This window comes from Ictalurus punctatus, chromosome 17 (assembly GCF_001660625.3).
Source record: "Ictalurus punctatus breed USDA103 chromosome 17, Coco_2.0, whole genome shotgun sequence".
Taxonomy (NCBI): Eukaryota; Metazoa; Chordata; class Actinopteri; order Siluriformes; family Ictaluridae; genus Ictalurus; species Ictalurus punctatus.
Window position 1 is genome coordinate 15,505,930 of NC_030432.2, and position 17,989 is coordinate 15,523,918.

At 39.1% G+C, this 17,989-nt stretch overlaps 1 protein-coding gene across 2 annotated transcripts in view; it reads right to left on the bottom strand.

The window, feature by feature from the left end:
- gbe1b (glucan (1,4-alpha-), branching enzyme 1b) overlaps window positions 1-17,989 on the bottom strand; it is a 138,626-nt gene that overhangs the window by 55,315 nt on the left and 65,322 nt on the right. For both annotated transcript variants that reach the window (XM_047161562.2, XM_017490921.3), the window contains 3 exons: window positions 17,550-17,648; window positions 4,585-4,695; window positions 968-1,139 (listed from right to left, as the gene is read on the bottom strand). In XM_047161562.2, coding sequence (XP_047017518.1) covers window positions 968-1,139; window positions 4,585-4,695; window positions 17,550-17,648 — 382 coding nt within the window. The remainder of the gene's footprint in view (window positions 1-967; window positions 1,140-4,584; window positions 4,696-17,549; window positions 17,649-17,989) is intronic.

Below are 17,989 nucleotides of genomic sequence, written 5' to 3' on the forward strand. Positions count from 1 at the left end.
AATCACCCCAAACCATGTGGCAAAATGTGTTATTGTCTAATGTGTTATTGTCTAATGTACACCATATGAGTGTTGAAGCATGGTGGTGGCAGCATCACGCTTTAGGGCTACTTTTTTCCAGCCAGAACTGGGGCTTTTATCAAGGTGGAAGGAATCAGGAATAGCTACAAATACCAGACAATTTTAGTGCAAAACCTTCAGGTCTCTGCTAGTAAGCTGAAGACGAAAAGGTAGTTCACCTTTCAGTATGACAGTGACCCAAAAGCATACATCCAATTCAACAAAGGAATGGCTTAACCAAAAGAAGATCAATGTTTCTGAATGACCTAGCCAGAGCCCAGACCTGAATCCACTTAAGAATCTGTGGGTGACCTGAAGCAGGCTGTGCACCAGGAGATGCCTTTACAATTTGACAGATCTAGAATGTTTTTGCAAGAAAAAGTGGGAAAATATTGCCAAGTCAAGATGCACCATGCTGATAGGCTCTTACCCAAAAAGACTGAGAGTTGTAATAAAATCAAAAGGTGCTTCAACAAAGGATAATTTTAGGGATGTGCATACTTATGCAACTAGATTATTGTTATTATTAAATTCTTTCTCCCCAATCCTTCTGAAAAAGTTTGATTTTCTACTTTATTTGCATACTTTGCAATTGCACATTAAAGGTAGAAAATGATCTGACATGATTTACCTCAGTGTCATTCTTTTACTTTAGAAAAACTTGCCATTTTAAAAGGGTTGTGTAGACTTAACATCTCTATTGTAGGTGTTCAGGTTTATTGAATTAATAGAAGTCAGTAGCACTACTTTGCTTGGAAGATCCCCTAATGCTAAAAACATGATCGTGATGGAGAGGGATCATATTCATTACATCCTGCATCAATCCAAAAATTAGCCTTAATAATCAGATTTTAAACAACAACAAAAATGAAAACCACAGTTTCTGAATGTGTATAGAGAGACTCACCCATGAAGTTAAGGTAGCCCTCCCCTCCCAGGGCATGTGTCAGGAGCCGGATCATCTTATGCAGTTGAATGCCCCGGTCAATGACGGGGTTCATGGGAATTAAGGTGCTCATGTTGGTGTACATGTCTTTATCCATCAGCCAGAAGGCCAGGGTCTTGTCTCCTACCAGAGCCTGTCAGAAAGCACCGGATGATGAGAACTGAACACATGTGGTACATTAGTTGTATGATTATGAAACCGGCTTATCGGTGTCACCTGTCACTGAAGGATTCTAGGATACAAAGTTTGCACTGAACCTGCTGTCAAGCGAAGCAGTCAGATGGGGTTGGATAAAATCTGATAAAAAGGATTAAATCATGTGTAAGCGTAAACACATGACAAGTTGCTCAGTGGAAGGAGTCATAGCCTCAGAGCAGCTGAGTAAATCAGTCGATGTCTTGCTACAGGTGGGAAAACATATGAACCAGTTACTGTAGCTTGATATTTCAAGTCAACTGAATAAAACGCTTGATAAAACATTTCATTATAATCAAATCGTTTCAGTGGAATTGTTTGTGTGTGTAGGGTTGGGAACATATAGAATTCGCTTATTCATATAATCTGTATTTCGTGGTGAAGTTGATGTTTCTGTGCCTTGGTGTGTTGTCTAATGTTTTTTTTTTAAATTTATTTATTTTATACAACCACTGTGTCAGGAGTGTCAGACTCATTTTAGGTAATGGGCCACATTACACTTTGTCCAAGGTGACGTGCATCTTGCTAACTCCTCTCAAATGTCTTGATTTTATTGGCATTTATCTGAAAGGTACAGTCTGAATGTACAAATGAGGGCTTGAGCCCCTGACCTTCCAATCAGTAACCCATAGCCTTAACCTCTACGCCACCACTGCCCCCAATCCTGATCCCCCATACTGCTGGCATGTGTTCATTCGCATAATGTCATGTTAATTTGCAAATTGACAAGCTCTACTACTATTTCTCAATGTACCTCTAAGCTTGACATATTCACAAGGATGCTGATTCAGTTACATCGGAAGCTTTTGACAGTGAATTTGATGGCGATCAGCACTAAAAATGAGTGTTTGGGGGGGGGGGGGGGGGGGGGAATCCACGTTTAGTTTAAGCCTTCAAAATGTCTGAAGATGATAACTTAAACCAAGAGGCAGTGGGTCCCTGTGTGGCACACTTGTGAAAAAACACTGACTACAAAGCAGTGATGTGCTCTGAGACTTGAGGATACAAAGGTTACGGTCAGCGCAAAGCACAACTCTGATTGGCTCTGAGCCTTGGGGAGCATGTGTGTTCCTACACTAAGCTCAGGTGGTCATGTACTCATGTAGCTAGCTGAGAAGATAGTGCCCTCCTCTGAGACACTCCTCAACGCCGTGAGACTGGCGGCTTAAAAAGACATGGCAGGAGACCTTCCTATTCACTACGCAGGAAAGATAAAGCCTTCACTTTCCCAGTTCACCTGGCATGCAGTAAACTGGGGAACTTACAAAAAGGGAAGAAAAGAAATGAAGAGGTAATTAACTAAGAAGCAAACACATAAAATATAAGTTGGAAATGCAAATTTGATGAGTGCTTCACTAATGCAAGTTTTAGCTCATATTCACTGAGGTAATGCATATTGAGCAGCAGCAATCAGTATTATCAGGCTTTGCAAATAAACAAGAGCGAAACACAGCTGCAAGAAGAACACTTTCAGGGATTACAATATATATTGAGAATTCTGATTATTACAAATTCGCACCTCTACGCTAGAATGCACGATTGCTCAAAAACATTGCTAATATATATTTAGGGGATAATCCACGGCTACGTGTGCATTACACATTTTTAATGCAGGACGTGGAGGAAAAGAACCGCATCCACCTACATGGTCGCATCCGCTTATCTCAGAAGCGGTTAAAGCTGTTATTGATGTTTGCAGTGCACAATCTGAATGAATAGATAAATTAATGGTAAAGTTCCGTTATTTTGTATATGGGTCATTAGATCTTCAAATTCTGCCCGCTCTAAATCATACACAGAGATGAAGTAGTGCAATAAGATTACATTTCTTTGAATGAATTATAATAAATAGATATTAGAGAGAGAGAGAGAGAGAGAGAGAGAGAGAGAGAGAGAGAGAGAGAGAGAGAGCACGAGACAGTGAGAGAGCGATTGTACGTGTGTGAATGACCTGCATCTGTGCCTCGTCTCTACCAGTAATGAAGCTGTGACTTTAACTACTGTATGCAGCTGTAACTGTGTGTTACTATGGTTACAGTTGTTTATAGGCAGCGCATTAATTTAGAACAGTGTTTAAACTGACTGGAACTACCTGTACATTAGTTTTAACAAACATCTTACAGCCAATCAGAACCAATTATTCAGACAGACTGAGCTTTATTTATTTTAGTTTGTGGTTACTTATTGGGATGCTTGTGTCTTTAAAGTTCCCATACACTGCAAAGAAGGAATTTCAAGTAAGTTTTAAAAAGAAAAAAGAAAGAAAGAAAGAAAAAAAGCGCCTTGTTTCTGGGAAATTAGTCTTATTTTAAGTGTAAAAAGAAAAATAATCTCGTCAAGCATGTTTTGCATTAGAAAAGTAATCTCATTTTAAGAAAATATATCTACCTTTGTCTTAAGAAAAACATCCCATCTACTATCGAGTTAGATTTAACCAGTAACAAGCTACAACAACTGCTTGCATAATGTCCCAGCAGAGGAACAAGATATTTTTCCTTATTTTTCAGTGAACAGCTATGTGACACGGTTATACTGTAAATCCACATTGAACTACATTACCCATCAGCCCCAGCATGTCACATGACCATGCTCTGTGAAGAAATTGTGATTTACTGTAAGCGTTTTCTTTTGTTGATAATTATTAATCTTAGATTCAGGCATAAATTCTTAAAGTCAACTCAATCAAGAGACCCAAATACTCATTTTAAATAAGTCTATCTTGAATAAACGAGTTTTCATTGCTTGTAATAAGCACAACTTGCTTAAACTTTGGCATTTTGATCTAGTTTTAAAACCCCAACAGAATGTTTTAGTGACTAGATATTTGTTATTTTCAAGAGTTCTTACCAAGTCAGTTTTGCTTACCCCATTGGCAGATTTTTTTTTCTTCCTTGATTTACATGTGTCTTGCATGATTCAAGAAAGGCATTTTTGCAGTGTACAAGGTGCCTTTCTACCTCATCACCTGCTTCACAGAGCTTTAGCATATTATAAAAAAATATTGATCTCACTCTGTTGCACTGGAGTTCATGTTCCATGTAATACCATACGAGTAGAATAAGTAACTAATGATGGTTTCAGTAAAAACATGTATTTGTGTGCTAAACTGGTCATATAGGATTTAAGCACCTGTAGCCATTGCCTCATGATGATGACGATGATGATGGCGAAGAAAAGAAAGAATTATTATTTTTATTTTATTATTTTTTTAAAGTTGTGAAGCGTGCGAGTGCACAAATGAAGCAGACGTTGGTTTCTAATTCGGCCCGCTCCCCTAGAGTCCCTCAACCTATGGTGACACCAATTTCCATCCCAAATAACACATTGGATTACATTTGGTCCTCTCTGCCCTGTATGGGGAATGGGGGTTACGGAGGCACTACCTGGTCATGGCTCTCGGCATACGCAATGCATTTCTCTCCATAGCGCCTGTTGGTCAGAGTGTGCACGATGGTGTCGATGTTCCAGTCTTCATCCTTGAATTCCTTCAAGATCTGTTGGGAAAACAGGCGAGAGAAAGAACACACATCACCGTTTTTGTGGAGGAAGCAAAACAATATTTCATATTCTGATTGGAGACTTGGAGTCCCACACTGCTTCGTGGATGTACGCTCCTCATGCTTACTTCCCATTCTTTCCATGCGCTCGTTCTAAGGTCTAATACACCCAGGCATCTGGCTGAGTCTTTGATTTCAGTAGAGCTAGCTTTCATCTCCCTGCTGCGGTCCCCTGCTCGGCAGTCTTACTGCAGCTCCACTGAACGATAATGTGCCTCAAGGTCAGGATTACAGTGGAGTAGAGGAGATGGCGGAAAGTAATAAAATCTTCTCTGCAAATGATGAATGTACACTGCTCCCTTATTGAACAGCAATGTACCATCCAAATGTGGTCCACGAACTGCTACTAGATGCATTTGTTCAAAACAACTCCCTAGTATTTGTTTATATGTCTGCGTGGAATTCCATTATTACTGCCTGGACACAATTACTCACGTCCCTGGAATCGAGAATTCAAGAAATGTTTCAAAGATCTATTATTTCCCTTTAAAAACACACACACACACAAACACTGCAGCACTGTCAGTCATGAATTTTACACCTGCCTGATGCCGGAGATCCCAAAATGCAAATTCCACACTGCTGAACTCATGAAAATTGGGATTATGACTACCAGAAACAAGACTCGAAGGAGCAACAAACATCTGTAGGACTAAAATCGGCTGTAATGAGCAGCTGTGGCTCAGGTGGTAGAGCGGGTTGTCCACTAAGCGTAGGGTTGGTGGTTCGATTCCCGGCCCACGTGACTCCACATGCCGAAGTGTCTTTGGGCAAGACACTGAACCCCAAGTTGCTCCCGATGGCAAGTTAGCGCCTCTGCTACCATTGGTGTGTGAACGGGTGAATGAGAGCGCTTTGTAGACCCGCCAAGGTTAAAAAAAAAAAGCTCTATATACGTGCAGACTATTTGCCAGAATATCTTGCTACGATCTTATAAAACTGCCATCTGTATGTGTAGCTTCCTTATTCATATGCTACAGGCAATATATTACACAGAACTGAAAGGCTTGAAATACAGATGAATCTAGTAATTATATTTAATAACTATTCAGCATTTACATTAATTACTTATGGCACAGCCTTGCTTAACATGATCAGGGTTGCTTAAAAACCAGAACAAAACCATATGCTTCACGTCAAAGACTTACTTCACATTAAGTTAAAAGCATGGTCTGAAGACTTTTGTAATAACAGAGGGTTCAGATGGACGTCGTGATTTCGACGAGGGAAAGTGAACAGACGATATATTTACTGTTCAAGTGATAAAGCCCTAAAAATGACTCTAGTTACCAACTGGGAAATATATACTGTATGCTATGTGGTGCATAAACTAGCGAATGACTGTAGCTTACAGTTCAGCTAGTTAGCAGGTCCTTTACATGAAAAACATCAATCAGAAAGACACTGGCGATGGGATAGAACTGTCAGGAATGTCAACATTTCCCTCAGATATGCTGATAAATTACTAAGAAAAACAACATACAGTTAAAATGGCCCAGTAATTACACTTAGCATCGAGCAAACGCTTAGCAACGCAAACTTTCATAGCTGACACCGTATTGTTAAACACCAACCCTGCATCGCATCTCATAAACTTGTAAACGATTAGCAAATTTCGACTTCCAGGGTGGTAAATACCTCAAGAGAGAGCTGTTTATATAGAATGATCTTGTAAACATGGAAAAACAACCGGATTTGAGTGTAGCATAAGCTCTCCTCACATTTATAAGTCAATAAAATATCCGCTCAAATGAAACAGTTCGGTCTCAGTGGCAGCCCCAGGCTGTTCGTATGAGCGAAAAACAATTCGTGTGGAGCATTAATATCTTATGAGGAAAATGAGGTGTCTCTACTTGCTGTCAATCATGTTCAGAAAGCACCCCATCTAGCATTCAGACATTCCATGCAGCACTGTGTGAATTTGGGGATATGGTTTATAGGGATCAGAGAAGAAGCAATGTATTTGTTTGGATTTTCAAGACAGCCACACTGCTTTCCGCCCAAACTATACTTTTTACAATAGGGATAAACTTTTACTGACTTCATAGTTTAACTCAGGGTTATCAGGATTAGTGGTTAGGTCTGCACACCCTGTCAGCCTGATAGCATGTCTTGTTCACCGTGACAAGGGATGGACAGGAGAGTGACACACAAGGAAACCTTTTTATTACCACACAGATGCACAATCGATAGGGGCATGATAGAGAAACAGACAGCAGGTGAATCGCAAACAATCACTTCTGACAACAAAAGAACTAGAAGGAGGCCATGTCTGCATCGTACAGCTACTGCATGCCTGAAGCTTAGGGAGAGTTCTGAGGAACATGCACATACATACACTTAAGTCTTAAACATGCTGAATGGCTATTTACTGACTTGACTATTTAAAATACAGCTTTTATTTTTTTGTGGGTGTAACGCCTGGAGAGAGGTGGGAAAAGAAAATTAGCAAACAATACGCATACTCATTTAGCAACATTACTAGATACCGAATTTTCTAGAATAAAACTGATATAATCCTTTTTACAGCTCTTTGACGGTGGATATTTAGATTATTTCCCCAATTATAAGAACCAACATTTAGGCTCATTGCACATGATTTTGAAAAGATATAACTACATTTAGAAGAAATCTATTCTTGAAACAATGATAGCTAGTTATTCTTAGCATTCCTATATTCTTAATATCCCCATGAATTCAAAGTTTTGTTTTGTGGCTTTTAGTATGAATATGGTAGCATGAAGTATATCAATAATCTAGTGTGCTCCAAAACAATGACTGAATTCGCATGTACAAGATATATGCTCTCAACATTTACCTTCTCTCGCTACCACCAATACGGATCAACAATTTTGATGACATCATTCTGCACCACGGCTTCGCGTCAGACTTTCTGTCCAATCAAATGCTCTCTAGAATCTGAAGTGTCCCACCCCCAACAGTTGCAAGTTTCCCGGCGGTGAGGTAAGCTAAACCCTATTGGCTGTTTTAGAAAGGGGTTGGAACCACTCCATATGTCCAGCCCGGACTTCCTGTTTCAGTGGAAAATACGTCAACACAGTGAATAAATGCTATGCGTTTCAAGGCACTTCACGGGTGAAGTGAACTTATTTGGCCCATTCTGTAAGCACCATAACCTAGAACTTTCCATTTCTGGCCAATTTAAGCTGGACTGGCAGCTGAGGGAAAGAATGTAGTGTCAGAGAGCAGGTAAGAGTCTGATGCTTATACCCTCAACACTCAATGATAAGATCAGACCTGACATCTCACTTCGTCAAGTAAATTTATTCAGTACTACAGGCTCGGTGCACATAAACAAACTTCACTAGTTTGAACGTTATCCGGTAACTTATAATGGAAAAAACTCAGATTTTCTACTGAATATTGAGCACTTTCCAAATCCTGAAATCAAGCATTTTTAAAAAGACATTCAAGCTTGACTCAGATAAAATATACATGCTCGCAACCAGTGAAGAGAAATAAACACTTGACTTTATACAGTATATGCACACGGTGAACACAAAGTCCATCTGCGGCTCTTTCGCCTCTTAATAAAAACACACGCCAAGAGTTTCCCTTTTACTTCCGCTTTCCAAACTTTAAAAAAAATAAATAAATCACGTTGCACTTCAGACTCTTCACTCATGCAGAAGCCCACTGAGAGCAATTAGTTTGAAAACACAAAAATGGGACAAAGTCCAAAGAGTTTCAGTTCGAGAATCAGGACCCCTGATGACTAGCAGAGAAAAGGCAGAATGGGAGAAGCATGTATGTCTTTATCTCCTGCTGTTATATACCACCCTCATCTCCACCAGTTAACGTAACACCCAGATTGAATTACACTTCCTGTGGTGTGGGAATCCTATCCTATTGACATAAAATAGAGACGTACTGTAATTTATAATAATATTAAAATTGATTAGACAGAGACGGTGCTGTAGACAGAGGTGACTTATACACAGAGCTGCTCTGCAGGACCAAGAGACACCGCTTCCGTTCTTCTCATCCTTGTTGATACACCTCATTCCAGGCTTCAGCTAATTATTTCTATTACATTTCAATCTAGCAGAGCTGCAGGGAAGGGCGCTTGCTAAATTAGAGGGCTTTTGTAACATTATCCATTAGAAGCAATAGAATTTCAGAGTGGTAATCAGATACAATCTGGCCAAACTTGTGCTGCATGCCTGATCGGCTTTTCCTAATAGGACAACTTAATTTCGCGCAGGGTGAGGGGAACAAGCATTACTCTGGCAGTGACAGAAGTCTGATTAATCAAGAAGGGTTAGGGGGAGAGTGTGTGCAGCTTCGTCAGAAATGGTATCATTTTAAATACATTTTTCACAACCCCAACGGTTGCTGCTGCTCACGGCAGATATTTTCTGAAGATCAAATCATTTCTGGATGGCATGAATCATGACCTCAGGCTACTGTCAGTGTGGAGTTTCACATGTTCTCAGGTCCACACTGGTTTCTCAGGGTTTTCTGGTTTCCTCCGCCCCAAAAGCATGCGTTTAGATGAACCGTCTACTTTAAATTCAAGGAGTGTGTGACATAAGAAACTCAAACTGGACAATACTGATTTATCAGTGGAAACTCTCCTTTGCTGGACCTGTCGATCAATACTGACACCCCTCAAAGCCATGCAGCACACATGGCTAAGAATCTTGGTGTAATTTTAGACAAAGACAATCCCAATTGCACTCAAACACACTCCTTGTTTAAATCTTGCCTCAAGACCAACCAATCTCCCAAGCTTTTAATATTTCTGCAACTTAGCTCATTCTGGTTGGCTGTTAATTGTTTTACTCTAGTCGTGTCCCAAATGACATATCCCAAAAGACACTATGCACTCTACAGTCTAGTGTGTGTATTTAGAAGGGTAGTATTGTCTCAAACGGAACACTAACCCTGTGTCCCAATAGGCAAACTTATACTATGTACTAAAAGTACATGCTCTTTTTAAAACGAGATACTTTTGAGTGTGTATTAAAAGAGTATGCAAATATTATAACGTACTACCAAGTCATGTAACAGAAGATTGTTGCCCAGAAGAGAACACTCAGTACGTTTACATGGACAAAAATAATCCAATATTAACCTGATTAAGACAATAATCTGATTAAGAAACTACCATTTAAACAGCGCTTATTGATGACCTTAATCCGATTAAAGTCATACTCGAAGTAAACACAAATCGAATTAAGATATGTGGAGTATTCCTGTTTCAGTCGCATTATCGACATGCGTTACAGACATGTACACACCTTAATCACACTATTAATGTCATGTGGGAGTTTTCACCGCATTTTGTGATAGGACACATACACACACGGCAGTGCTCAACCATTTGACGGCAAACAAGAGAGTACAGCTGCGTCCGAAACCATGTACTTACCTACTATATAGTACGAGAAATACCTATATTTAGGCTACTATATAGTAGGTAAGTATGCGATTTCAGACACAGTCCACGGCTTCAAGCAGTCGTCTATTTGCACGTACAGCATGACAAATAATTGACTGGACTTGAAGTGTTCGTAAAATTAAAAATGAAATACCCAAAACTGTATACGGTACCATAACGAAGACGAACTGTATGTTGATGCGTGAAATTCTGGAGGGAACGTCGGACGGCGTGGCGTGGTGACGTAATGACGTGTGCTGTTAATCGATCTATGTTCTATAACAGGTAAAACAGGAACATGAAAGGAGTATTCTAAAAGCGACTCATGTAAACACCTTAAATCACAATACTGTCTTACTCAGAATAAGCTCAATAATTAAATGACTGCTGTCCATGCAAATGTAGTCAGTGTCACTGTAAACAAACTCCTCGATGCATTTCAGCTTTTCTTCATTAATTATTCTTTATATAATTGATACGATATAATTTAATTCATCATTATCTTGGATTATTTTTCCACATTTCATTTACACCTCTAAAATGCATCCTTGAATTTGTCGAATCAAACTGTGACAAAAATTCTCCTCCCTCGCGCAAGGAGTTGTCGGCAAAATTAGCTGAAAAAGTGTTCACAGATCCACACTTCAAAAATCTACCAGAAATAGTAGACCTTTGGGATCCTCATTTCAACATAGTACGATTTAGGACACATTAATTCTCATCTCAGATACTATTTAGTGTGGATAGTATGCAAATTGTGACGCAGGAACTTTTGTAAGCATAATTAGGTAATTGAAAAGCATGTTAGAAAGAAAATGTATTATTATTATTATTATTATTATTATTATTAAAGGTTTAACAAAATCACCAGATCCTACAGATTTCTTCTCTACAACGAAACAGTATGACCATTTCTTGCTACAGAATCTGCTCAACTTCTTATACAAGTTGTAGTTATTCCTAGAGCTGAACCCATTAATATGCAGTAGCTCCTCTACAGAGCATTCAGAATGCTTTCTGGTTCATAACCTCCCAAAGCAAGAATCAAATTCAACACACTTGTCTTTGCATTTGGGACCTCAAAGGGCTTTACAACACATTATCTGCACACCCTGGTTCAAAACCACACACCTGCATGCTAACTTAGGTCTTGAACTTCAGAGCACCTGCACATTCTTCTCTGATGTCTGAGTGCCTTTGTATTGCAGAATCTCACCACGTGTCCGGGATCAGTGGTGAAAAGTGTTTCACTGTCCACTCCAAACTGACCTGTGTCTATCTCTTTCGTGAGGGTCTAAAGGCCGTCCTTGATTTCTGTGCAATTACTTTGTAATTATTTGCCTAATATATAAAAGACAAGGTATTTGATATTTTACCTAAATCAACTGCATAGTTTTTGAAGATAAACATTTATTATGAAATTGATGCATGCAACACATTCCAAAAAAGTCAGGACAGGGGCGATTTAGGACTAATAGCCATGTGGCAAGTTGAAATAAGGTGGTGATGTGAAACAGGCGAAAATCGTCTAATCATAGTATACAAGGAGCCTCCAAAAAAGGTCTAGTCCTTCAAGAGCAAGGATGGGTCGACTAATGGGTCGAATAATCCAACACTTTGAAAACGGCATTCCCCAAAAACAAATCAGTAGGATTTTGGGCATTTCACCTTCTACAGTGCAAGGAATCTGGTCAAATCTCGGTTAGTAAACCGAGTTAGGGCAAAGGGCAAAACCACTTCTGAATGCGCGTGATCTCTGATCCCTCACACTTAAAAAACATCACGAATCTATAATGGATATCCTGACATGGACTCGGGAATACTTTGGTAAACCTTTGTTAATCAACACCATTCGCCGCTGCATCCACAGATGCAAGTTAAGGCAGAAACCATACATCAACACTGTCCAGAAGCGCTGTTGGCTTCTCTGGGCTCGGTCTCATCTGAGATGGACAGTAGCACCATGGAATTGGGTTTGTGGACAAAACAGCCGTCGTGTTCTCTAGGCCAAAGGGGAAAAGGACCATCCAAACTGTTATCAGTGTCAAGTCCAAAAGCCAGCGTCTGTCATGGTATGGGGAACTTGCACATCTGTGAGGGCACCATTAATGCAGAAAGATATGTACACATTTTGGAGCAACATACGCTGTCATCCAGAGCAGGACAATGCCAAACCCCATTCTTCCCGTATTACAAGCGCATGGTTGTGTAAGCAGAGAGTGCGGGAGCTAGCATGGCCTGCCTGCAGTCCTGACCTCTCCTATTGAGAATGTGTGGCGCATTATGAAGCGCAAAATAAAGCAACGAAGGCCCAGTACAGTTGCACAGCTGAAGCAATGCATAATGCATGAATGGGGGAAAATTCCACTTGCTAAACTTAACCAACTGGTGTCTTTTTCAGGCTATGAATCTTTGCATATATGCTAGATGTATACATCTGTATCACTGTGCCTTCAATCATTGCACTATTTGGTATCTTGGTTGCTTCTCTGGCTAATCCCTTCTTTACCTGGTCACTAACTTATTATGGATGGCCTGAACTAGGTAGAGTCACATTTGTGGCATATTCTTTCCATGTTTAATAATGGATTTATTTGTGCTCCAAGGGACGTGAAAAGTTTGGGATATTTTTATTACTAAACCCTGACTGACACTTTGCAGTAGTCTGTCCTGGACTAATTTCCATAGCTCCTTGTTCTTCGTGATACTGTTCATTTAGATTTGCTCTCTAACAAACTTACCTTGCCTTGCAGGAAGAGGTGTCATTATACTGAGATCACGTGACACCTTAATTGCACACAGGTATGCTCCATTCAAATCATGTGACTTCTAATAGAAACACGGAAGGTGAATACTTATGTTGTCAATACTTTCCATGGCATATAATCCAGTGCTTGAAGTGGAAAAAAGTCCCAGTACTCCCCTTAACACATGCTGGCGTGTGAATCGGCTAATCATGGAGTATTGCATTCTGAATTTCTACAGCAAATAAGAGATACTAGGAGATATCGCTGATGCTCACAACATAAATTTATTTACTCAAATGGACCACCACTTGTTAAAACTATTAATTTTATAAATAGAATAAAAATATATAATATAATAACACAATATCTGTAGGATACTATATACCCTATTAGTTTTATTATTATATTATGTACGTGTTAATCGGAAATATGTTACATGCTCCGTTTGCAAGGAATTGTGGGTGCCAACATTCTTAGCTGTTGGCTAGGTGTTTAGGAATGGGAACTCAGGCATACTTACAACCATGTATACAGCAATATAAACATTGTTATGCATATAAACATCGTATTCTGGATATGGCTACAACCTGAATACAGACCTTAAATAGAATTTGATGTGTATATAAACGTAGTCATTGTCTGACTGGAGTTCTCTTTGTGCCCTTTTGGAGCCAGGCCAAAATTATTGTCAAAAACGTTACTTAGATTAGCATTAACTTTACATTGCATAACGATAAACTAGCATTAATGTTTTTAAAAAAAAAGATATCATCTCAAGACTTGTAGAGAGAACAGGAACAGGTGAGCATCACGTAGTGCCCCCTGGGTAATGTAGTTTATGCAGGGTAATTATGAAATCACCCAGAACCTGATATGGAGAAAGCAGAAGAGAGTAAAGGCAGCTTTTGAGAAGTGGTGGTATGCAAGAAAAAGTCATGGTACGCCAAAGAATAAGCTGTAGAAGTGCTGGTACTGCGTACTGGGGAGTACTGGCCCGCTTTGAGCACTGATACAGATATAATCCCAATTAATTCCATTTTAGTTTCAGGTTGTTACAACACAAAATGTTCGAGGGGGATGAATATTTAACAAAGGCACTCTATATTCAAATAACGGATCAATTTTTACAGTGTCTTTAATGATTTTGATTAATGATCTGTCTTCAGGAAATTAATGGAAGATAGTTAACATAGGAATTTCAGAAACTTTGAACACTTTTTTGCTCACTTCAGACGGAGGCAAGTTTACTGGGCTTCCACAACTTAAACCTTTCCAAACAATGTCAAAACACACTCAACCTCACAAGAGAACGTTCACACATACACACAGACGAAAACTTTGGCCGTCTTAGTGCACTGGCCCGCAATGTCTCTTAGGTACCGAAACAGAATAAAATCGATAGCAGTGTCGGATGAAAGGCCTTAAATAAATATTGCATGCTGGACAACTTTGTATGAAGAAGTAAATGTAGAGAAGCGCGGGGGGGGTCGGGTTAAAAATGGGGGCTAGACCAGGCTCTTGGAGTGAGTCAGTGGAGCGGATGTGCTGGAGATGGGCTAGCAGAGCGCAGCCCAGGAAGAGGTCATCTGGAATGAAAGAGATCTACCAGTTGTTTCATCCAGGGGGAAAAAAGTCTTGTACTTTGAGTAGGCTTGGTTAGTAATGCATGTTTGTGCTCCATTAAGACTCATGCTCTGAAGAGAGAAACCCTGGTCTATACGCATTACATCTACTTATATATATATATATATATATATATATATATATATATATATATATATATATATAAATAAATATATAAAAGCAAGACTACAATTACGAGTTTATAGTGAAAAGGACTAGGTTAGCCTATCAATGAAGAACTAAAACGTTTGAGTTCAAGTTGCATGACTCAAGCCCACATTGTTGCTAATAGCACTTTATTGTACAGTATGGTAACTATGGTAACGTTAGTTTGTCTGGATGCAGCACTTTCATTAAAAGGTGAAAATAGAATAACTATATAATTTTACCTTCATTTACTTACTCTTTTTATCCACAATTACATGCATTTATTGAAGCATAACATTTATATGTAATATTTCTCACATTAGTTAAACTATGCACATACTGTACATAATCAGTGTTAAATGTCCTAGTATCCACCAAGTACTATTGTACAAACCCAGTAGTTTTTCCATTTCCAACGTATTTGCACAAAGCCTGCTACCAATACGTTGCAAAATGTTGAAAACCAGAAGAAGATGAAATTGTATTAGGCCGTAGGGTGCGACAAAAATAGTACAGAATCAATCCCCATCATCATCTTCAGCATTTCAAACAAACGTTGTGAAGAAAAATTATGCATGATGCAAATCTGGGTCAATCATAGAGCAGAGAGGTATATAAAGCAAGAAAAGCTCAAATTTGAACTCTGATAGTATTGTCTTGGTGAAGGTGTGATGGCCAGTACCTGCAAAACACATTAACAGACCACAACAGCAAATAAAAACAAATAAAACTAACTCAACAAAACTCCGGCAAATCATAAAGTGCAATTTTGGTGTTGCAGTCATTTTTTTCTGATCTGTTGTTGTATTTGTAGTTTGTGGTTTTGCTGTTGTGTTTTTGGTTTGTTAATAAGCTTTGCACAAATTTATACCGTGAGCACATTATGCAAAGAACTATTGATTCGAATGACAGGGCCTTGTAAATATGCACTATATGTCCTTGACATTTGGAAGAAAATGGAAGGTCATCATTTGATGGTAATTACATACAAATCTTTTAAAGTTTGCTTTTGGACATATTGGGTTTTTCTAATTACCAGTCTACCCAAAAAGATCCTTGAAGTGAAGAAGAAAAAAGTACCAGAAACGTGACACGGCTGTTAATTGAATCGTCGTCGTTGTTTTTTTCCCCCGTCTTTTAATTAGCCATGGATTCTCTGTAAAGGATGAGGGAGAAGTGCAAGTATCTACTTATTACTGTCAAACACTGACACTCAGATAACTCATCATTCTGTACTTAAATAAATTCAGGGAGTTGTCACAGTAATGTCAGGACGTGGTCGTAAATTATTTACATATTAACTGTGTGTTCATGGAACAGCTAGTCTCAAACTAACTGTGGTTAAAAAATTCAGGTTTTCTGATCAAGGGCAATGTATTCAAAAGGGTGAAGACACGGACATGAAATTGCTAATTTATGTTAGTGGTCAGGAAAGTCATCCTGGATATGCATGAAAATATAAAGTTGCATATTTACAGACAGCGAGACAGACAGACAGACAGACCGAACATACAGGACATATTTCAGCAACATATCAAAATATGAATAACAAATTAAAACAACCAAAAAAATGAGGGTTGAATTTATAAAAAAAAAAAAAAGTCTATATAAAATTCTATAAAAAGCCTATATAAAAATAAAACAACATTTATGCAGAAGTACAAGATTGCACCTTCCTTTCCGAGTCACAACCATGATAAACATTTGAGAAATTAGATACTTTGTGCAAGTAGGCTTGAAAAACTTACACCAACCCCTCCATCCTGAGACTAAAATGTCTACGTGATGAGTGCCACATACAACATGGTCAATGACTCTCCCATGGATTGGAGGCTGATGGGAAATCAGGTTCTTTTGTTTCAGAATTCACTAGTCATGTACGGCATGAAGAATCCAGCATATGTACTGTATTTGGCAGAAATACTCAGATCTGGCCTCCTAAACAAGTGCCTTTGTATGATCTATTTTAGTTTGATCACTTATATACAACCTTTTTCAGAAGGTGTTGCTTACTTATGTGGTTGTGTTTTGTTTCCCATTGTTTTATACCTACATTTTCATCAATCTTTTTGAACATTTTCAATCGTTTTAGTTCCCATTTTGTACAAAGTTAAGTTGCCTCACTGAAGAAAATGCTATAATCATTACACATAAAAAATAATACATGTAGCTTAATGACAGTGGGCTGGTCTGGTTCTGAGCATTCTGTTAATAAAATTTAATAAGATTCTTAAATGCAATGATATTTAAGGAACAAAAATGCATCAGGTGGTTGGTGGTATGCCAGATAAATATTATGATGAAGACCAGTTAAGCAGACTAATAAAACATTCAGGAAGGTAAGCGTTTGTTATGTCACATCCATCCATTTTCCATACCGCTTACATACATTTACGTTTATGGCATTTGGCAGACGGCCTTACCCAGAGTGACTTCCATTTATCTCTTTTGTACAACTGAGCAGTTGAGGGCCTCCTCACAACCTTCCAATCAGGAGTTCACTGTCTTAACCACTGCTCTACCACCGTGATTATCCTGCGCAGGGTCGCGAGGAGACTAGAGCTAATCCCAGGGAACTCGGGGCACAAAGTGGAGGTCACATTGCAGGTCACAATCGCACACCCATTCACACACTACGGGCAATTTGGAAATGCCAGTTAGCCTACAGCTTGTGTCTTTAGACTGGGGGAAGAAACCGGAGTACCCGGAGGAAACCCCCAAAGCATGAGGAGAACATGCAAGTTCTACACACAAAGGGCGGAGGAGGGATTCGAACCCCCAACCCTGGAGGTGTGAGGCAAACATGTTAACCACAAAGCCACGATGCCCCCTGTTATATCATATACGATTTTAAACGAAATCAAACTCACCTGGATCCACTTGTCAGGAATAGCCATGGCCAACCTGTAGTCAAAGCCACATCCTCCCTCCTGCACAGGTCGACATAGCATGGGCATACCGGACACATCCTTAAAATAAAATAGAAAAAACAAATTTTCATTTGCTATATGATTTCATAGATTTACCTCTCCTGCTTTCAGTGGATTCCATCTAAAATACTCAAGGGAATATTTAGCTTCCAACTGAGAGCAGGTTGTAAGGACTTCGATTTGGGTTCGTAGCCTCCTAGTGTTCCAGCGGCCCGCCGTCAGAATTTTAACACTTTTTTGTTATTAGGAGATCTTTGCCATTTACACAGCTATACGTAGTACATATGTACTCAGGCGATATATAGTGGAAAGCTAAGAATCTTGTGATCTAAACCATTTAAAGATACAATCACAACAGCAGCTACAATCAATGTCTTTGT